General features: G+C 53.9%; 8 protein-coding genes across 8 annotated transcripts; 5 read left to right on the forward strand and 3 right to left on the reverse strand.

The window, feature by feature from the left end:
* Positions 1-3,206: 3,206 nt before the first annotated feature.
* Positions 3,207-4,415, forward strand: AB675_4552 (uncharacterized protein; the record flags this gene model as incomplete). The annotated part of the gene is made up of 1 exon (XM_018144699.1): positions 3,207-4,415. The coding sequence occupies one exon, from the start codon at positions 3,207-3,209 to the stop codon at positions 4,413-4,415; it is 1,209 nt and encodes a 402-aa protein (XP_017998909.1).
* Positions 4,416-5,293: 878 nt separating this feature from the next.
* AB675_4553 (Pre-rRNA-processing protein esf2) lies at positions 5,294-6,568 on the forward strand (the record flags this gene model as incomplete). The annotated part of the gene is made up of 1 exon (XM_018144700.1): positions 5,294-6,568. One exon carries the CDS (start codon positions 5,294-5,296, stop codon positions 6,566-6,568), a length of 1,275 nt encoding a protein of 424 aa, XP_017999017.1.
* Positions 6,569-6,825: 257 nt separating this feature from the next.
* Positions 6,826-8,253, reverse strand: AB675_4554 (Autophagy-related protein 18; the record flags this gene model as incomplete). The annotated part of the gene is made up of 3 exons (XM_018144701.1): positions 6,826-6,874; positions 6,930-8,151; positions 8,202-8,253. The coding sequence occupies 3 exons, from the start codon at positions 8,251-8,253 to the stop codon at positions 6,826-6,828; spliced, it is 1,323 nt and encodes a 440-aa protein (XP_017999127.1).
* A 585-nt stretch (positions 8,254-8,838) lies between these two features.
* AB675_4555 (uncharacterized protein) lies at positions 8,839-11,098 on the forward strand (the record flags this gene model as incomplete). The annotated part of the gene is made up of 3 exons (XM_018144702.1): positions 8,839-8,955; positions 8,988-9,167; positions 9,215-11,098. 3 exons carry the CDS (start codon positions 8,839-8,841, stop codon positions 11,096-11,098), a joined length of 2,181 nt encoding a protein of 726 aa, XP_017998945.1.
* Positions 11,099-11,302: 204 nt separating this feature from the next.
* Positions 11,303-13,700, forward strand: AB675_4556 (uncharacterized protein; the record flags this gene model as incomplete). Its single annotated transcript, XM_018144703.1, has 4 exons — positions 11,303-11,369; positions 11,422-12,025; positions 12,825-13,249; positions 13,312-13,700. The coding sequence occupies 4 exons, from the start codon at positions 11,303-11,305 to the stop codon at positions 13,698-13,700; spliced, it is 1,485 nt and encodes a 494-aa protein (XP_017999051.1).
* Positions 13,701-13,855: 155 nt separating this feature from the next.
* AB675_4557 (Dicer-like protein 1) lies at positions 13,856-18,548 on the reverse strand (the record flags this gene model as incomplete). The annotated part of the gene is made up of 2 exons (XM_018144704.1): positions 13,856-14,010; positions 14,063-18,548. 2 exons carry the CDS (start codon positions 18,546-18,548, stop codon positions 13,856-13,858), a joined length of 4,641 nt encoding a protein of 1,546 aa, XP_017999161.1.
* A 444-nt stretch (positions 18,549-18,992) lies between these two features.
* Positions 18,993-19,633, forward strand: AB675_4558 (putative calcium-binding protein; the record flags this gene model as incomplete). Its single annotated transcript, XM_018144705.1, has 2 exons — positions 18,993-19,260; positions 19,305-19,633. 2 exons carry the CDS (start codon positions 18,993-18,995, stop codon positions 19,631-19,633), a joined length of 597 nt encoding a protein of 198 aa, XP_017999015.1.
* Positions 19,634-19,776: 143 nt separating this feature from the next.
* Positions 19,777-20,915, reverse strand: AB675_4559 (tRNA wybutosine-synthesizing protein 2; the record flags this gene model as incomplete). The annotated part of the gene is made up of 2 exons (XM_018144706.1): positions 19,777-19,815; positions 19,842-20,915. The coding sequence occupies 2 exons, from the start codon at positions 20,913-20,915 to the stop codon at positions 19,777-19,779; spliced, it is 1,113 nt and encodes a 370-aa protein (XP_017998973.1).
* Positions 20,916-21,630: the final 715 nt, after the last annotated feature.

Below are 21,630 nucleotides of genomic sequence, written 5' to 3' on the forward strand. Positions count from 1 at the left end.
CGTCTATAAGACGCCAACGACGGCGTTTCGAGCCCCATTCGTTGTTGTCATTGTTGCCAGAACTTGACGTTGCTCTCCTTTCTGACAGGTTGCAGGCGCGAGGCAGACCTTTTGGCTGGCTATGTACTGCCAACGTGAGAGTATCAGCGGGAGCTGTGAGCTTTCGGCGAATCTGACGGCTTTTGTTGCTTTGTGACTTCGCTTACTTTGCGGACAGGCCTTCCGGGATAAGGGTCGAACTGGGCAAACCTGAAGGGTTCAGCAGCAGGATCTTGCTCTTTCTTCCGCAAGACTTGCAGATCACAGGCAGGATTTGATACAACATGAGCAGCGACCGTATCATGCGCTCATAGATCACGTTCTTGTCCCTACTCTCGCGATGACGGTGAGGTCAAAACAGAGGCTCTGGGCTATTTTACGTACATGTACTTTTGGCACCTCAGGGCTCAAGAGCTAGCCTGGTTGTCACTAGTGCCGGAAGTCGAACTTCCGACCACTGAACAGCCGCCCTGCATCTTACAGATATCCGCGTCCACTGGCAGGTGGCACACCTATCCTCACAGCTCTCGCATGTTCGCTCCGTCCGGCATGATCGCCACGACCGCGTTCATCGTCCCTTGATGGCATGTCTGACGCATCCAGAGTGCCTGCATCGCTTCTCAAGAACTTGTGTAGTGCTATGCAACAGCGCCTACGTAGCGCCGAGATAGAATCCTGGCCATAGACATTCGACGTCGTCCCTAGCATCCGGTCATATCACCTCTTCGAGGCATACCAGCGCTCTGCCTGTTGCAAATGGTGAATGGAAGGGCTGTCGAGATTCACTGCCTAGTTCAATATTATATCAGCTTCGATCTCGACCAGGCGTTTCCCGTTTGATCGACCTGTTACAGGCTGGACTACGACAGCGCAACGGTTCCGCCAACCACTTCGGTGGCAATCGTTGACTTAGTCCGATGCAGTCCCAACACTCGCAGTCTCAGCACCAGGATGGCCGCGCCACGGATACACAACGCCCATACAGTGACTCGGTCTTACCGACGCTGAGTCCAGCCTTGGCACCAGCACCACGACCTCCATCGTCAGTTGGATATGTTGTCGTGCCTCAAGCGCAAAGGTCGAGGCGACATGCATCGATCGCTTGCCAACAGTGCCAGCTGAAAAAGAAGAAGGTAAGTTCTTTTCTAGGTACTCATGCACCACGGAGTAGTGTCCACCGCGGCTGCATCGTGGATTGATGTGTGGTCAGCCCTTGGGCCTTCGTGAGATCAAGTCAGGCTATCAGTGGCTGTCTCTGCGGTGGCCCGATGGAATCTGCATCGGCACATGGGTGGTGATGTGGGGCAGACAAGCGCGGCGTGAATTTGCCCCGAGAACATGTTGCTTGATCCCATGCTGACTCATTGGTAGTGCTCGGGGACGCAACCATGCGACTCGTGCACTCAGAAAAAACTCAGGTGTACCTTCTCTGGCTCGGATGGGCGTACACAGACCGTGCGCAAGCAGCGATTCGATGATCTACGCAGTGACAGCCAGCTTCTGAGAGACCTTCTCAACACATTTCGCACGAGCAATGACAACAGTGTTGGCGATTTGATTGCGGCCATGCGCGAACCTGCGTCGCTGCTTGAGTCGAAGCAAGTGCTAAGATCGCAATTAGATCAACTATCGCGAACAAGTCAGGAACCTAATGAGGAGACGGAGCAGACGCTGGACGATTTGGAAGACATAGTAGAATGCGAGTCATCTGTGCCGAGGAAAGTGCTCGACGTTTCCCAGCTGGTCGATGACCCGGAGCGAAGGCCATCTACATCACAATGGGCAAGTGTTGTGCTGCGGTGAAATACAGCCACGGGAGATCGACAGCCTTGGTCGACCAGCGTGTCGACGAAAGCTGATCTCATCCCACACCGAATATCATCTCATCTTGGGCACTCGAACGCCATTCTTGCGAGGACTCGCAGATGTGTTCTCCAGCCTCAAGGTCCGAGGCGCAATTGCCCACCTAGGAGGCTGTTGACACCAGTCATGGGCATTAGCCGTGCCCGACCTGTGTGCGCTCATTGCCATGCTGTAGGTCCGGGAAGGAGCTGAGGACCTACCAATCTCCCGCTGATAACATCGTTGGGTCTCAAATGAACCTCACTTGAGCGTTGAGCAGCAGGGAAAGTTATACTCGGAAAATCCCTGCCAGGGAGGGCGCTCTAGGAATATTGCCAGTTTCAAGTGTAAGGCGCGAGCTGGCGAAAATGCCCGGCTCTTGCTCCCACGGCCTCAAGGCTACCTGGACGGGACATAGAATTTCGGTATGCGATGGCTTGAATTCGCTTGGGTGATACTCTCACATGGCAGAGGTACACGGGTCCTTGTCGTTTCTCTTAAGTAATATGGCTCCATATCCTTCACCGGTGGCCACGAGTCAACGGCGAAGTGCGTCATTTCCTGCGTCAAATCCTGGCGAAGTGCCACTGTGCTGGGACGGGATGGCAGAATTGCAAAACGCGGATGCTGCTGTGGGCCGTAACTTCGCACCAGGTGCCTTAATTGTGATCAGCACCGTAAATTTGCTTGTGCTGTGTTCAAAGTGAAGGGTACAGTGCTTTCTTTTTGTCGTGTGTGAAAGATGCCAATGTGTCCGAAATTCGCATTTCCCTCGGCTTTCTTATAAAACCTTCCTCAATAGGCGTGGTGATCTCCGGGGAAGCAGATACATCATGGGCTAGTTCCAGGGGGATGATGCCTAAGAGCTTCGATCGTTCTAGGGGCAGCTCCACCAATGCAGTCATGCCTCGCGTCGACGCGGAGCAAGCCGATGCAACCAGATCAAACGCCAATCAGGGCATCTCGTTAGTTATCTCCTGTATGCGCCCTCTTTGTGTCTATTACTAGTACTCTCACAACACTTCCGCCGTCCCGTGTGCCTTACACATTCCCTCTACTTCACAGGCCGCAAGCGAGCACGTAGCATCATCTCAGTCCCTCACGACATAGTCAGAACTGGACGCAGATCGCCTCTAAGAATCCCATCTTTCAGTCTTCAGTCCGAAGTAGACCACGCAGTACAAATCCGACACTCCCGCTCGCGTTACAGTTCAGCCTGGTACGCACCAAGGCCAGGCGCAAAAGAGCACCGAATCGTGACCATCCCGTCTTGACGGCGACACAAAGACCTCGCCTCACTGTCATGTTGCGGCTGGGCGCCCAATATGATGGTCCCGCGAGTGTTCGCAGCTCAATCACCCCCACGCTTTGGCTCCTCGCGAGTATACGATGAGAAGAAGTCGACAGCCATCAGCGAAAGATCGATATCCGAACGCACATCACGCTCGCCCTCACCTTCGAGAACGACCAAGACATCACCGCGGCCACCAGACAATGCCTTATCAGTACGAGAAAAGAAGAATAGACTTCAGCTGAACTCTGACAGCCCTCCCCCGCAGCGCCCGCTGCAGACTCCTGTGCAGAAACTACCAAAGAGGGACACCGCGCAGGATATACTCTCAGCTACAGCGATTCCGATAAGACGAAAGCCAAAAAGACGAGCGGTACAGCGGTTGCCAGACGGTGATCATGTCGCTAATTTCAGCTCATGGTTGCAGGAGGATTTGAAGTTCAGCGGAACTACTCTTTCTAGCAGTTATGGTGGTCAGTTCGACGGGCTTTTCGGTAGTATCGATGGCTGCATGGATGAGCACATGTTTGTCGGAAGTGAGGGACTGGATGCTGGCATTCTGAGGACGAGGTCCATTTCAACCGAGTCGATGCCGTCGTTGGCTTCGCCACATGAGTCGAGCATCGTTGACAGCAATGCCTCGCCTTCGCCTTTTGATTCACGGTCGCGATCTCCGTCATACCGCAAGATTAGGCAACTTGCAAGCTCGGAGGACTGTGTGTCGCAGCACCCGCTGATGATTGATGAAGAGGAGGAAGACGATGCCGATATGACGCCGGAATTGATTCTGTCGCCAACTCCCAAGAAGGCACGAGCAGAGCAGTCAAGACGGGCGTCTACCTTCAAATCAACACTTACAGCCTCTCTTCGTGCCATCAAGTCAGCTGCGCAATCAGTATCGAATTATGCAACGCCCTTCAATGAGGCAGACATGTTCAGCACGCCATTCGACATCCGGCCGTCCTTGACAGACGACCGTCGGCCACCGCCGGACGCCGGCCCACCCTCGCCGGCACTCCGACGCTACCTGAACCCGAATCGATCTGCACCACCAGACTCGCCAGCTCAATTACACTTCTGGACCGAGCATCGTGGTTCTAGCCCTGCGCACAATGCACCAAGACCGAAACTTCCACGCCGACAGAAATCGCCTTCTGACGAACCAGATACTTCCAAGCGAGCTGTTGCAGCGGCTACTACGTCTACCAACCAAATCGCGGATACTTCACATCTCCACGCGTAGTCCCCCTCGCTACGTGCATTCCATCAGCGGTTCGCACAGCGCACGCCTCAAGTCCACCGATATGGCTCGCACCAGACGGCACACCTGCCAATAAACTGACAGCTACGCCGTTACTCTTCGATCCATACGCGACCCCTGTCAGTGGAGGACCTTTGCGGCAGCGGGAGCCAAGGGAGAACTCCGACTTCCTGAGAATGTGGGCCTGCGAGGTCAGGATGAAGAAGGCAGGGAAATTGAAAGTTAGTGCTGGGCATGCAAGTATGAGTTTGCCGCGGGTGGGCGAGGACAGGCGGAAGGTACGTGAGACAGGCGAGAAGAGGTGGGCCGTTTGGGTTCGGGACGAGGAGCTGGGTGGACGTGTGGTCCGGGTTGTGTAAGATTGCTGTAATGACGGCCGCCGATGTAGGGACTAGATATGAGCTGTGAGCCTTGACTCTGACGACGATGATGACTACAGCGTGCAATGAGACAAGGAAGGGGCCACGATATGAAGCTCCAAGATCAACTACAATTATATTATTGCTCCCTCCAACCACTGAGGTCCTTACGACCGTCGCTGCCACACCATGGTATGCCGTCCATGACACGTTCCGCACCGATTGTATCGACGCGAGCGACTGTAGAATGGGTGATCCTCACTCAATGTGTTCCTCATAAAATTGCTGACGAGCAACTGCTCGAAGTGAGAGATATCAGATCGGGTAAAAGACCGGGTGACGGTGGTTTTGAACTAGGATTTGCTGCCCATGCCTTTTCTCCAAGCCCCCCCCAAAAAAACGTGCCGCCAACTTCAGACATCCCGCACCCAAACTGAGCACCCTCATACTCACCGAACACAAGACCTCTTCCCCTTCTCGGTGGCAGGAAACTGGGAACAAATGACGCGAGATGCCAGCGAGTTCCTCGCATACGCCTCGTCCGATTCCTCAGGCAGCGAGAGCGGCTATGATTCCGAGGCCGCAGAGATCTCGAAGACTGCGCAGAGGAGACGAGGAGAGCCGGCGAGGAAGAGGAGGAGGCTGTCGCCGCAATCTGATGACTCCGTGTCAGCGTCAGAAGAAGATAGAAATAGTCTAGGAGCAAGAAGAAAGCGCGGCAATGAGGGTACGGCAGTGAAAGCGGGCGATGCAGACAACTTGTCTGGTTCTGGGGTCAGCAGTAGCGATGATGGCGAAGAGGGGGAAGATGGCGATAATGAAATTGCAGCGAGACAGTCCAAGACTACGGACTCTCAGTCAAAACGCAAAGACACCCCATCAATGACACGAAAAGCGAAACAGGTCGAACCTCTAACATCAGCTGCTCTGCCATCGATACTCAACGCACCAGACGATCTCGACGAGAACGCACCGCCAGACGTTCTAGCCACCTCAATGGACCATTCTCAGCCACAGAAATCGTCAAAGAACAAAAAGAAACAGAAAGACCAAGCCAAGCGCGAGGGCGTAATCTACCTCCCCTCCCTGCCACCCTACCTCCGCCCCTCTGCCCTCCGCAACCTCCTCCAACAGCGCGGCTTCGGCCCCATCACTCGCTTGTTTCTCACTCCCGCCTCCACCTCCACCACCAAGTCAACCTCCGCGTCCACCAAATCCTCAAAATCCGCCCGAAAACTCTACACAGAAGGCTGGCTTGCACTCCCCACCCCCTCACTTGCGAAGCGGTGCGTGAGCACACTTAACGCGACGCCTATTGGTGGGAAGAAGGGCGGGTACTATCGGGATGATCTGTGGAATATGCGGTACTTGAAGGGAGTGAGCTGGGCGGAGCTGATGGATGGCGTGAGGAATGAGAGGGCGGAGGCGGAGGCGCAGCGGGAGCAGGAGAGACGGGGGATCGAGAGGGCGGCGAGGGAGTTTGTCAAGGGTGTTGGGGAGGGGCGGCGGTGGGAGGGGTTGGAGGAGGGGAAGCGGAAGAAGAGGGGGATGGTGCAGGGTGGAGGTGATGGTAGTACTGCGGCGGTCGTCGAGTATGGAGGCCACGAGAATGCGGTCGGGAGGCGTTCTCAAAGAACCTGGCGGCAATTCGAGGTCAAGAATGCGCACGACAGCAGCGGCGTTGGGCCAAAGAGACAGAAGACCCCCGTCACCAAGCACGATGATGCTGGAGGAGTCGATCAGGCGACGCAGAGCGTGCTTAGCAATATCTTCTGAGGAAGAGACGAACTGAATCAAATTAACGAGATTGATGGGCCGGAATGTTCTCAAGATCAAAGATTTAATTGCGAGTTGCCGCTATGATGTCCTGATGCCCGTTTCTCAGGAGCAGTGATATGCTTTCCTAAAGAATTCGCCCACAACGCCATCGCTTTCTGAAGCAAATTGAGGACTGCCAACAAAGGTTCCGTCTCATCCACGGCCTCTCACTATCGACCACAGCCTCATCACGAATTACAATACTCAGAAGACTGCTAGAAGTCTGTAGTCGATGCGCTCATCGCATCATTGGAGTCAAGCACACTGATCACACATGTTAGCTACCGTCACGAGGGCTCAGGGAAGGAATGGCACTCACGAATACTGCTTGATCAAAGTCCCCTCGCCGCCCTTGCTCAAATCAATCTGAAAGACGTAGAAGTTGCCTTCATTTGTCACGACCATCACGTGCGGCGCATTTGGGCTCATTGCCACGACACTACGTATCTGGCTTGCTGGTATCCCTGACGCGGACTTCGGAAGTCGGACCCACGCAAAATCTCGCGCAGGCTCCCACATTTCTGCCATCGTTTTGGGAAGGTATCCGCCGACTGTTGTGGCGAAGGTGCTAGAAACATTCTGGGATGTGCGGCGAATCAGGCCGAATAAGGTGCCGTTCGCTTTACGGGAGGACATGTTTGATGGCTTGTCCGCAGTGTCGAGGTCGTCATCCTCATCGAGCGATTCGCTTGTCCGCGATCGGGTCAGAGTGTCGCTGCCTTGAGACAGCCGACGGGAGACGGCGGAGCTGACCTTGTTAGGTGATGTTGGTGCGCTGTCAGCTGAGTGTTGCTGGCTGTGTGGAACTCCGAGCTTGAATATGTGGACTGTCTCGGTGGCGGAGGAGACGCAAAGGAGACTGGAGGTGACGTTGAAGGCCATACTGATGATCCGGGAGGGCATAGATCCACGCCGAAATTGGTACAGCTTGTGAGCATCTGGAACGGAGAAGATCCGGATTATAGTGCCCTTGTCGGAGGCTGTGGCCATCATCGTTCCTTCATAATTGAAGGATATGCACGAGAGAGGTGATAGATGAGCTTCGACGACGTTGATCTGGACATTCTTGATTGCGTCGAATAGCAGTACTTCGCCGGTCGTCGGTGGTACGTGTGTACTGTTTGGAGGCGCGTGAGCCGGTGCTTGTGCTGGAGGAGCCGCCTTCTGAGGTAGTGGACATGCGAGGTAGCAATTGTCCGTTGACGGAGAGAGTGCAACGATGGCCGCTGGATTGGGAGAGGTCTCGAGAGTGTGCATCAATTTCAGCGTTTGTATGTCGTAGAGGTATATCTCATCCTCCAGAACCACCACCAATCTCTTCCTGTTCAGGCGGATTGCAAGAACTGCGGTAGCGAACGACATGTCGCATAGTTTCAGACCTCTCTGAGTGTGGTTGATCTCTACACGTCGTGGCGTACTGACTGTTGCAACGAGGGCGGTCGAGAATAGCATCTCCGCGATGGTAATATAGCCCGCATCTCGACCATCGTGGATGTTGGCGAATGGCTCCGTAGAAAAGATCCGAAAGCCACGGGAAGTGCCTATAGGAGACGTTAGCGCTCCATGACAACTGTTTGTGCGCGTTACTCACAGACTGCTAGCTGGCTGTAGTCCTGATTGAATGTCACAAAGTTCATAGCCATTATGGACAACAGAAGAGAGTGGGTGCGTGGGGCAAGTCAATGTGTTCAGTGTGTGATCATCCTGCTGCGTGGCAGGTGCAGTGATATCAGCATGTACATCCAGTGTGCCTTCGCACTGACATACGCACGCTAAGAGCAGAAAATTCGAGCAAGTAGAAGTATGGTCAATGTTGATAGAGGATACTCTACGTCGCGCATGTGAAAAGAGCGGGTGACGACTGCCCAGCGATGGATGCCTACCGAGCCCTAGCACTTCGACTCCGTACACTCGAACCACTCAGAGACCTTGACTCTCCTGTCGACGCTTCAGCGATCTCAAAGCCACCGAATCGGAAGCTGCCTAGCCCACAGCTGCACGACAACCCATCTGCGCGCTGTATGTCATGAGGTAGGAGCCGTTGTGCTGTTGCACGTTTGTACTTGAGAAGCACTGGCAGGTGCAAGACGCGCCTACCGTAAGGCAACCTTGATCGAAGTTGGGGTGGAGTTGCCTCTTCAACCATTCTCCTTCCTCACGAGTCGGACATTTCCATGAGGCCATCAGATGACTGAGATAAATGCATGAGGCCTGTTGTACAGTCTAATATGGCAGACGACATGGAGGTTGACGACAACTTTCGTCGCGGTACGAAACGTACAGCAGATGAAGCTGGGCTGCCTCCCGAAGCACCTCGTCGAATCAAGGCAGGTTCGCTCTCAAAGGTGAGTGGTGCAATGCTGATAGTCTTTCACAGCCACTCGCAGAGGATGTCGTCAACAAGATTGCCGCTGGCGAGATTATCGTCGCTCCGATGAACGCCCTGAAGGAGCTTCTCGAGAACTCCGTGGACGCAGGCTCGACGTCAATTGAGGTATTGGTCAAGGATGGTGGGCTCAAGCTCCTCCAAATCACCGACAACGGCCATGGCATCGAGGTACGTGATGTCAATGCCTTGTGACGCGCTTTACTGACGCGCCGCAGCGTGACGACTTGCCCATTCTATGCCAACGATTCACCACGTCCAAGCTGAAGCACTTCGAAGATCTCATGGCAATTGGCACTTATGGTTTTCGAGGCGAAGCTCTCGCAAGTATAAGCCACATAGCCCATCTCAGAGTCACCACACGAACGGCCTCATCTAGCTGTGCCTGGCAAGCACACTTTGCAGATGGGAAATTAACGCCAGCCAAGCCAGGACAATCAGTGGATCCTAAACCGACAGCGGGCAGAGGAGGCACACAAATCACTGTCGAAGATCTCTTCTACAATGTGCCAAGTCGCCGGCGGGCTTTCAGATCCCCGTCCGAGGAGTACTCGAAGGTGCTCGATGTCGTTACCAGATATGCCGTACATTGCTCACATGTTGCATTTTCAATCAAAAAGCATGGTGAGTCTGGTGCTGGCTTCGCTGTGCCTGTTGCTGCAACAGTCCACGACCGAATAAAGCAAGCCTATGGTGCTAGTGTTGCGAAGGAACTTGTCGAATTCGGTGTACAGGATGACGAATGGGGCTTCAAGGTCTCCGGTTTTGCCTCCACCGCGAACTACAGTGCTAAGAGGACAATGCTACTGCTCTTCATCAACCACAGGTTAGTCGAGTCATCCGTGGTGAGGAAAGCTATCGAGCACACATACCAAATGTTCCTACCTAAGGGCGGTCGGCCATTTGTCTATATGGATCTAGAAATCGACCCTGGCCGCGTGGATGTCAACGTTCATCCTACCAAGCGAGAGGTTGCTTTCTTGAACGAGGACGAGATTGTAGCGATAGTCTGTTCTACGATCAGAGACAAATTGACACAAGTCGACACAACCAGAACCTTCAAAACGCAGACACTGCTACCTGGAGTGGTCCCTATGACGCCGAGCACTCCGAGAGAGCTCGTCGACAATACTGAGCTTAGTTCCGGGCCGCAGTCGACGCCGAGACCATCTGCAAATCGGAAGCCTTACGAAAACAACCTCATCCGTACTGACTCCAAGGCAAGAAAGATTACCTCGATGCTGCCTCCTACCTTGAGTTCCAGAGGGTCCCTTGACGATGCTCATAATCCCGGAGAAGGTCCGGTTTATGTTACGACTGACAGGGTACAAACCCAGATCCGGCTGACTTCGGTCAAGAATCTTCGAGCGGAGGTCCGCGACGCGGTGCATCAAGGCCTGACCGAGGTCTTCGCCTCGCTTACATACGTTGGTCTTGTTGATGCAAATCAGCGAATCGTGGCGCTCCAGTCCGGAGTGAAGCTGTATCTTGTGGACTACGGCTTGGCATGTTCAGAATTCTTCTATCAAGTTGGTCTCACCGATTTCGGCAACTTCGGCTTGATCCAGTTGCGACCTCCGCTGCCTCTGAAAGATCTGCTTGAAGTTGCTGCAGATCTAGAGGCCGACACGTCGCCAGAATGCACCAGTCTTGATAAAGCGAAGATTGTCAACAAGGTATACGATCAGATTATGAGTCGCAAAGAGATGCTTAGGGAGTATTTCTCCATCGAGATCAGTGAAGCGGGAGAACTTGAGGCCATACCGATGCTTCTTAAGGGGTACATCCCGTGTATGGCGAAGTTGCCTACGTTCCTTCTCCGCCTTGGCCCCTTCGTGAACTGGAAAGAGGAGCAGGCTTGCTTCATGTCCTTTCTCGAAGAGCTGGCGTCTTTTTATGTTCCAGAACGTCTGCCAAGGAACGTAATGGACGTGGGCGAAGGCAGTGTGCCCGGTGAGAGGCAGCAAAAGCTGGACCGACAACTGGAGAATATCATCTTTCCCGCTATACGCTCGCGCATCGTAGCGACACAACGTATGCTCAAGGGTGTCCGACAGGTCGCAAGCTTGAAAGAGCTGTATCGGGTGTTTGAGCGTTGTTGAGGCTGGACAGCCATGTCCCACCCGCGAGATGGCTCGTGCACGGATCGTGGAATTATGTGTACAGCGCACGGTGGACGAGCATTCCTGACGGCGCGAAGTATCTAGATTATGCTACATTGTAAGCACGTCGCCGCCGTCGTGCATTCTGGTTCATTGTACCAAATCATCGTTGGTAGGTAAGCTGCGGTCGACGAACACGTCGCGATGAAGAGTCTGGGAGTGCAAGGCGTCGCCGGCCTGGTGGCCATGGCTCGTATAGCTGTGGGTCAATGTGAGCATCTTCCCCCAGGACAGCGCGTGACAGCCCACTGACTGTGACGAAGTCGTCTCATTGCCAAGCGGTTGCTATCTTGAGGAAGCGATAGTAGTCGACGGGACTACAATCTCCCGCATGACAATTCCGACGTTCACTGACTCTTCTACGTCCTCCGGAATCGCCGCGAGCTCGTCCGACCGCACAATCGATCAGGAGCCAACAGGCGGGATGACATCTGCAAGCACCTTCTTTGGCTCGATGTCATCCGTCGTGCCAGTGTCAACGCCAAGGGATGGCTCGGGTGGTGGGAGCTCATCTGCCGCAGGTCCCTCGACCGTCACTATGCCCAGCATCAGCAGCGATACAATCCCTTCGACAACCGTCGCCTCACCCAGCTCCGTCACAGCGAGTGCCTCCTCGACTCCAGATCTGCAAGCTGGAGATCCCTTCTATATCACAGTGAACACACCGGATAAGAGAAAGCGAGCATTGCTGTATGTTGGCTTTGACGAGCAAGGGTCCAGTATACTGGTTGCAGATAGAAATATCGCTGCCGTTTTCGTCATCGACCAGTCTGGAAATCTGCGCACCGGCGTCTTCTTCATCGCATCCAGTACGACCGCGGATGGCTACGCAGCTCTAAAGCTGACGCCTGATCCGCCTGAAAATCCGTATGTCTGGGATATTGAGGGTGGCAGCCTTTCCTTTGGAAATGCCACGTTCTGCTCGCCTCCTAGCGGCGATTTCTCTATGTCGTCTTCGACAGCGCTCCCTTAGGATGTATCGATATTCCTGTTGCGCCTGAGCCGGGACCGCCCGAGAGCAGTAGTTCCAGCACTACAGAAGAGGCGACGGTAATGAGTTCGATAACCATTGTACCAGCAGAGCCTCCCACAAGCGCGCCCACGGTTCTGTCCCCGGCCGTAACTTCGACGACATCAACCTCCGCTGCTGTGGTGCAGTCTTCGTCGCCACCGAGCCCGCCGAAGTCGTCTTCAGCAGACCCAGCGGCATCCACGTCGACAAAGCCTCAAGCTCCAGCCTCTTCATCCATTCTTCCTCTTTGCAGGCGTCCTCGTCATCGACGAGACCGACTTCGGCCGTGACATCGGCAACAGCGATTTCTTCAACGCTGTCCAAGACTTTGTCGTCATCCGGCGCCGTCAGTCCGTCTCTGTCATCTTCATCTTCGAATGTGCAGGCCACTTCTTCAAGTCCGGTACGAAGTGTCTCATCAACGGCAGTACAGTCCCTAAGCAGCACGCTAGTGTCTTCGACTACTTCAACCACCGCCACCGCCGTCGCCACCACAACAACGACAACGACGACGACCACCACCACCACAAGCACGACGTCGTCCTCAACCTCAACGACCACGAGCCGCACTACCACTACCACGACCACCACAACGACTACGACCACAACGACGAGCACCACCACAGCGACTACGGCTTGCCCAACGCCGCAAAGCACTGGGCCACGCGAATCCTGCGTTGTGAGTGACGGTGGTAATTACACGCGCACCATTCTCAAACCTCTCGCTACCGCGCCTTGCGCACTTCCGTTGAAGGGTAAGCGTGGGCTTCCGTACGGCCAGGTCTCCACTCTTCAATACTACAAGACGCCCACCCAGGTCTCCTGGGCATACGACTACACCTATCGGGTGAATGACAGCAACAATGTCGGGCCCTTTCCACCCCGCCCTGACCTACCTCTGCGCTACTATCCCTTGGTTTTCAACGACAAGATCAATCTTACGAACTGGGTTATTGGCGTCGCAGATAGCGTAGAAAAATACAACACCGACGCGATCTTCAGCTTCAATGAGCCCGACCTCAACGGCGACTCGAACTCGGCAAACATGAATGTTGCCAGGCGATCGCTGGTTGGGCGAAGTATATGGAGCCATTTAAGGACTGTGGTCTCAAGTTGATCGCTCCTGCTATCGGCAACGCAGGCAACAGTCTCACCTGGCTGAGTGAGTTCATGGGCAATGCCACACAGCGCAATTTCACCATTAGCGCTCTCAACATGCACCACTACAGCTATCCTTACCTGCCCGGTGGACTGGAAGTCTTCAAGAATTATACAATGGCTGTGCACGCGATCAGTCCCGGTCTGCCGGTCTGGGTGACGGAATTCGGAATTGATGGCGGCAATTTGAATGCTCCTGAACAGGTCGTCTTGGACTACTTGAATGCGACGTTGGACTATGCAGATGCCACGGATTGGATTCCAAAGATCGCGTGGTTCGGGAATTATCCGAATAATTTGCTGAATGCGAGTGGGACTGGGCTGAGCGCAAGGGGCCAGTTGTATTCGACGCATACGCCGGGACTGAAATGATGTGGTTACGCCAGGGGCTGGGTTAGCAAGCGATGACTGCAGAGACCCGGAGCTGGACACATGCTCTGAGTGCTATTCGCGTCCTGGTCGGGCGAGGACTAGGTCAATGTCGCGTGGACAAGTGCATATTCTAAGGTTTAGAAGGAGATTCGTCTTCATTCGAGCATCTTCTCCTTTCTTTCACAGTCTACCTCAGCTGATTCTGCTGTTGCAGGGTCGGGCTTCCTCGATGCCATAGCGTCTGAGTCGCGCTCCGGCGGTTCCTGAAGCATCAACTTCGCCATCCAAAGTGCTCCCCAGTGGCCCATTCCTCCGCATCTATCAGACCTCAACCCCAGCCTCACCACAATAACAGCCAAAACGCTCCTTGAAGCCCACCCTGCTCAACCCATCCAAAACCCTCAACGCCTTCGAACACGCTCTGACCTTCGCATACCTCGCGCTTGTCCCATGACTAAAGTCCAACGCCGTAGAATGAATGAACACCGTCGCCATGATCTCCTCGCCTTCCTCCACACTCGCGAATTTGTCGTAGGCGGTCTCTGCGCCGTAAGCCTCTGCGTCGACTTTCTCGCCCTTCATGTTGCGCACTTCAATGCGGAACTGCCGACAGCCATACTCGCCGTTGATCACCTTATGGATCAAGCTCGTGGGATGCTTGTTCGCGTAGCCGTCGTACAGCTCGATGTTCTTGAAGAAGGGCTGGACATGGGTGGTGAAGAATGCTTCGATGGGGGCGTAAGAGAAGTTGCTGTCGACTAGCATGGCGCCGAGTGTCGCTTCGACTAGATCAGCGAGGGCTTTTGGAGGCGGGCTTTTGATGCGGCGCCAGAAATCCGGATGGTCAGGCCCCTCCTCCGCGCGGCGTGCACGACACTCGGAGGCGTACTCGCTGATAGCGGCTTTCATCTTGACATTGGTAATGAAAAGGAGCTTGTCGAACTCGAGGAGGACGGCAAGGGCCGCGAGGAATTGGTTGCTGACCATGGCCGTCTTGTGCTCGGTCAGCCACTCGGGATTGCGGGAGGCGTTGGTGATGAAAAGCATCCAGATTGCGACCCAGTCGAAGATTGCGTCTCCAAGAAATTCGAGGCGTTGGTAGTCTGGCACGGGTGAGTTCATCTCAGAGGGATGGGTGAATGCGGAGCGGGCGAGGCGAGGAAACTTGAACTTATAGCCGGTCAAGCGCTCGAGTGTTGCAGCTAGTTGATTTGCGAGTGGATCATCTTGTCGCGTCTGCCAGTCCTGGAAGTTGTGTTGGGCTGCAAACTCGGCCCAGCTGGAGAACTGGTGGTCTTCGCTGCCAGTCAACTTGGTGATCGCACGGATACCAAGGTCGAAGCGGGTCTCAACAGGCAGATGTGCGCAAGTCATGACTGCGGCGCCGATCGTGGCTTCGCTGACATCGGCTATGGTCTTGTTGCCGAGATCATGCGACTGCTGCTCGTGCTTGACACCTGCTCCTGTTGCTCCGCGGCCACTCATAAGGACCATGTTCTCAGGATACCATGTCAGTCGGTTGAAGCCGTCGGACCGTATGTACTGGTACATATGTGTTACCTGGACCGATATGTTGCAGAGAGTGTCGTTGCAAAGAATGTACTTTCGACGGTCATGCATGTCGCCTTCCTTAGCGCGTGTGCGGATGTACACTGCGAGGGTGCTGCACAATTTGAGCAGGGCGTCACCAATGAACTCAAGTCGCTCGTAGTTCGAGCCCATTCCGCGGCACTTCGTCGCGTGAGTACGACCTTCTTGGTCATCGATGTTGTTGTCTTTCGTAAACGCCTCTAGTGCCAGTTCTGCAGGAATTCCTTGTAGTCCGAGCAAGTCGAGGGCCTCAAGCACGATCAAATACGCTTCGATGCGGTGAATGATCGATGGCCACGCCAGTGCAGCACGTGCAGCTTCTACAGTCAGACGCCCCAGCAATAGAGGTTCAGGAGCGATCCACCGAATCAGGCGTTGCTTCTCCTGCTCTGTGGGTTTATCGAGGAAGTTGCGACGGAGCGACTGTTCTTCTGCTCTGAGCACGGGTTGCTTGCCGTCTCTTCGTTTGGTGAACTTGTTTCTCTCGTCCTTCCTCCAGTGACTATCCGTGAAGTCAATGATACTCTGTTGTTCTCTCTTTTTACCAATTTTCGGCAGGAACTCGACAGGTTCGGGGTCATGGATACTGACTCCATCAACGATTGTTTCTGTGATATAGTGATGCTTGCCACTAAGTGGATCCACGAGCCACGCGTTGCACCATTTGGAAGCCTCAGCATTATCCTTCCACTCGCCTCGTGGATCAGCAGATGCCTTCATCTGGTCGAAGTCGACGACTGCATCAAGTGTTGCCGCTTCGCCGCCTGAGCAATTGCGTGGAACCAGCCAATAGGCCATCTTGCTAGCATCATGCTCATATCGCTTGTTGAAGACGTCGTGGAACACAGCATTGAGTGTATAGCATGTCAGTACTTCTAGCTCCGACGGCTGGACGGCGAAAGACCCCACAGATCTGGTGACAACGTCTGTCCGTATGTCATCCTCCAGAAAGATGGGGAACTTCGGAAAGGCGGGCAATGGCACACGAGTGAGCATGACCATCGGTGCCAGCGGAGAACTTAATGAAGAGGCTGGGTCGAAGTCGATCGTTGTGGCATACAGAGTGTCTGGAATGGAACCAATGGCCTCTGTCCAAAGCTTAGGTTTCGAGACCATATCATACGGGTGCTTTCGCTCATTGACAGCCATACGGCGCTCGACACGCCGTATTCGCTTGAATTTGCTGTCCAGGTTGTCGTCAAGCAATCCGGCGGCTCGAAGTTTGACCACACATTCGAATGCGGCCGAGCGTTTAGCAAGGATTTTGTTCGGGCGAGGCTCACCCTTCGCACCCTTCACGATGGACTCACCGACCGGCTGCAAGCGAACGATGTACTGGAAGGTAGGTTCGTCCGAGTCCTCCTGGAGCACTTCCTCGTACGTTTCCGAGGTAGTGGCGCCAATGTGATAGAGCGAGCTCGCATAACGGCTGAGTATGACCAGACAATTACTGAAATTACAGCACACCCCTGCTGATGTCTCGAATGATCGATAGGACGATTCCTTGGCTAGCATCTGTGCCAACTGCGTTCCTTTCCCGAGCATTCGATCAGCAGGGAGCTGCTGGCAAAAAGCCTTGATGTATGCGGCATCGTCAATGGAGAATTGCACGTTGTCCTTGTGCAACGGGTTATTTCGCTCGATCATGTGGGCATAGATTGAGTCTTTCATACGGGCTCGACCACGCCCTTGGATATACTGAATCGTGGTATTGCTGAGATCGAAGCGAACTACAATGTTGCATTGTGGAATGTCAATTCCTTCCTCGCCTACACTTGTTGTGAAAAGGACGTTGATAGCGCCAATTTTGAATTGCTGCATGGTTTCCTCTTGCTGACGTATTGAGATGCTGCCTGCACCCGTCAGATATCCGGGGTTCAGATGTGGTATGTTGAGAGCCTGGAAAGCTTCACAAAGGACGATGGATGTCCACCTCTCGGTGACAAATACCATGGCCCGTGCATCTGGATTGTTCGTAAAGAGGTCGTTCAGCTTCTCGTAAAGTAATCGGACCTTCGGCGACATGAAAGGTAGCTGTGGCTGCAAAGCAAGCGTACACCGTTGTCTAACCTCGGCAGGAGCAGCGAACAGCCGCTCTCTGAAGTCCTCTCGCGCAGTCTCCGACATCTGAGCATAGTGATTGCCACGTTCGAACTTGCCGTAAAGGGTACGAACAAGCTCATCCGTACCAAAATGGTGTCGCAACATTCTGTCCGAAAACCAAGTACCCAGATGAGACGAAATCTTGGGTGCGTTTCGTAAATCCGCCTGGACCGAGGGCAACAGCACAGCTAGTTGGCTGAGTGTCTCATATAGTGGCGTCCGGACTTCAGGTCCAGGGTAGTCGTACTCCCACATGACGTCCTTAGGCTTGTAAGCCCAATCAACGAGCGAGTCGTCTGGTACAGTGACAATCTTGCTATGCAGCAATTCTTGAAGGTTGGCGAGGGTCTTGCTGAGATCCTGCTTGGAGTCGATCGGAGAAGCAGTCATCGAAAACAGGCGCGGTCGCTCCTCGACGGTCGCCGTCTTGAGGTAATAATCCTTGACGATGCGAGAGTATGGGTGGCTTTTCTTGCAATGATGAGCCTCGTCGAAGACGATTAGACTGATTGTCCCCATGCGAACGAAATTGTGGAAAAGCGCCTGCTCAAGCACAGCAGCAGTGCACACAAACACATTCACGTCGTTGAGAATGTTTCGCCATGTGTCTCCGTTCCACTTGTCGACCCCGTCTGATCCAGTGAGAGGCTGAATACGGACTGGGAGATTGTTCGCGAGGTAGCGAGCTTGCTGGTGGACGAGTGGAACATTGTTGGCGAGGAAGAAGATGCATTTTCGTTGATCAGAGAGTATGCTCTGGTCGAGGACGTGGCGTATGAGCATGGCGGCGATCAGAGTCTTTCCCATGCCTGTATCAAGCACGGCGATAACATTTTCATCTCTGGCTCTTTCGAAAAGTTCTTGCTGATACTCACGAGCCGTTTCCATTGCATGCCTTGACCGGACCAGCAGCCCTGCTGACGGATCCGCCGCCCTATTGCGTTGCTCGACTTCGGCTTGCCGAACGATTGCATCCTGGAAAGCATCCAAACGAGCTGCCTCATCTTCTAGACTCGGCTCCTCGCTACTGGTCTCGGAATCTTTCAGCAGCTCGTGGTCAGCTGACGCGTCTGTCTGACCAGAGTCGCTATCGTAGCCGGGTGTGTCGAGGTCTGATAGATTTGCCGAGTCTGGCGACAGCGAAGGTTGCGCCATATTCTTGCAGGTCCAGAGGCATCTGTCAACGAGACGAATGATCTGACAAAGAAGAGCAAGAGGATTGATGAAACGATTGTTGGATGCTCAGCAAACATGTTCAAGTTCACTAGCAAATGCAGCCAAGTTCTGTCACTTACCGACTCTCGAGATTGACCTGCAACTTTCCGGTGAGTGAAGCCTCCGACTTCGATGCATGACCGCAGCTCGAGTGATGACTACGACACCTTGTTACTTACATCTCGACATAACAACGATGCAATTATTATGAAGGGATATAATCAAGTAGGAAAGTGCACCACTCATGAGGTGAGGTGAGCGCGACTAGGCGTGTCCCAATCCGGCAGCGACGCCAGGGGCCTCCCGACGCGCCGAGTTAGCAGGAGAGATCCACGACTTTGCGATCAATCTGCGCAAACACAACTACACAAACTTGCAGCAAAGATGCTGGTCATCCCGTTTGCGCTGAGCTGCGCCATCGTCGGCTTCGCAGCTGCCCATGGCTCGCACGAAAAGAATGAGAACAAGGCTGCATCGTGGGCAGAATATCATATGATTGAAGAGCACCACATCTCAAATTTCGACGCACCCTCATTCTTTACGTTACACGATTTCAACGGAGACGGCATCTGGACAGCCGACGAAGTACGGCGCACCTACGGTCTAGATGACGAGTCATTGAAGGACACCGAAGCATCTGTCAAGGACAAAGGTGAGTTGACCGCGGCGATATAGATCTTGCTGACATTTCCGCAGCCGTCAAGGAGGTCTTCAAGATCTTCGATCCCACCGACAGCGGGCAAATCTCACGAGAGACCTTCATTGAGCTGAGCAGATCCGGCAAGCAATTGCCAGACTCCGGCCTCGGTCCTGGACATCACGGCGACGATGAGTATGAGTACGAGATCCACCACTTTGAGAAATACCACGATGAGAACACCCAAGTGGAGGATCTGATACATCCCGAAGATATTGAGCATTTCCGCAAGCACGAAGAGATGGAGCGAGAGCAGGACCGGATAGAAATGGAGCAGCGACAACAAGTTGTGCTCTCGAATATCCCAGCCAAATTCAGGAGGCAGTAGATTGTGTGCTTCACATTTCAACGTCAAAGACGAAATGCTGCATGCCGGGTCCGAACATCTTGACCCTCTCGCTATGAGCAACTCGACAGGGTTTGCCGATCTCGCACGGATGGAGTGTCATGTTCAGCAATTCCTGAAGAGTCTCAGCAGCTTCTGAATCGGTTGACGATGCTGGAAGATTCCTGTGGACGTGTAAACGCCCACCTACGGCGGCCAGCTCCATCGCCGTCGACCAGCTAGGCCTGGAGTCAGGGAGAAGCCCTAGATTGACGTGGTCGAATCTTAAGAGCTGCGTCACGGAGTCCTGCCGTCGCCGCTCCTCATCGATAGCTCCCACGATAGCAGCAGCGTGCTCGTTGTTGCCTCGGAAAGCAATGCACCGCGTTCGCTGGTCCAGTGGCAGGTCATTTTCGTTCTGCAGCAGACGCACGAGTTCTTCCGCCGGGGGAGCCATGCCCTTGCCGTCGTCACTCACCTCCACGACCAGGCATCTCCATCCATTTGCAACACAACCGCGTCTCAGGCCCTCAATACTCCAGCCATTTAGGTCCCAGCCCCAGACTCGCGAGACGCCTCGCGCGAGATAGCAAAGCGCGAAATAGCCAATGCCAACATACATGTCTAGCACTTCCATGCGTTCGATGTCCGCTTCATTTTGGCCTTCAAAATAGTCACGCCCGGCTGTGCCAAGGATCCGTTTCTTCTCGCTCAAATTACCTTGACTGAACATCGTCCATCGTGGTGCCCACGTCTGTGTGACTCCGTGGTCCTGCTTTGTAGATATCCAGAAAGCCTGCTCAAAGTCTTGCGCTGTGGGACCAGCCTGTTGTATCAAAGTAGGACCCCAGTCACCATATACGGGGCAGAACGCGGTCGGACTTCTCATCATATTTGGCAATTGATTGCCACCGATGCTGATCACCTCCCTCACTGGCCCGTTAAGTGCAATATGTGTGACATTCTGCCCGGCTGCTCGGAAAGACAGGGCAATAGTCTGGAACAGCTCGTACTTCAGGTCCGCACCGAGGTTCTCATACTCAGCCTGCCACTTCGGACTGGTCGATTCGAACTGCGCCGGCAGAAGCAAGAGGGGCGGATAGAGAAGGTATCTTGACGGCAGAACAATATCTGCGTCAAGGGTACCCGGGTGAAATCTTGAAAAATACTTGTTGATGCCGGCGAGGAGCGGATTTGACGAAGATTTCTTCTTCGCTTTTGGGGGTCGTGGACGATACTCTGCCGGATTCTCGACCTTCCTACCGTGGGAAACTTTCGCATTCATAGCAGGACCATCCCGGTGCAATCATCGACGGAGCATATGCCTATAGTGATTCGAGGTAAGGTAAGTGGCAGCAGTCGGATCAGCTCAAGATGTGCTATACGGTAGGCATAAGTCGAAGTCTTGGCTAACCTGGAGTCAACGCGTCGCGAGTGCTGCAGCGAGCGGAGATTTCTGTTAAACACTATCTGAAATGATGTTGGGGCAACTGCCATCTTAACCCTTGCAGTTGTGACGGGCTGCACATGGTTGCTGACATGTGTTGAAGCGATGCAGTCCAGCAAGGCCACGACAGTAGCACGAAGTCGATGCGCGGAGCCTCAAAAGCAGTCACGTCGAAATGTCGCTGTCGTTGAAGAACTGAAGGTGGTAGCGAGTTCTAGAACGCGGAGGGAAATATACCTTGCCACGCGCTCGAACTGCAGGGTTTATTAAAATAACTCTATAGGCGGCATATTCCTGCTCACAGGCGATTCGACAAAGGGAAAGCAATCAGGTAATCATAGTGCTGCCCCTGACCTGACCTGGACGCTGCAGGCTACTGCAGGTCTGAAGGACAGCTCGGAGCATCTCATGAACGTGCAAGATCTGTGCGACTTATCAAGTCAGTCAACGACTGTCATGATGGCACCGGTGCGACGGGTCTGGAGGGTCTTCTTCATCACACCATCATTCGAAACATCTACCTAAAGACAACTCAATTCATAAAAGGGTGTAC

Source organism: Cyphellophora attinorum (assembly GCF_001299255.1).
Source record: "Cyphellophora attinorum strain CBS 131958 chromosome Unknown Contig16, whole genome shotgun sequence".
Classification (NCBI taxonomy): domain Eukaryota; kingdom Fungi; phylum Ascomycota; class Eurotiomycetes; order Chaetothyriales; family Cyphellophoraceae; genus Cyphellophora; species Cyphellophora attinorum.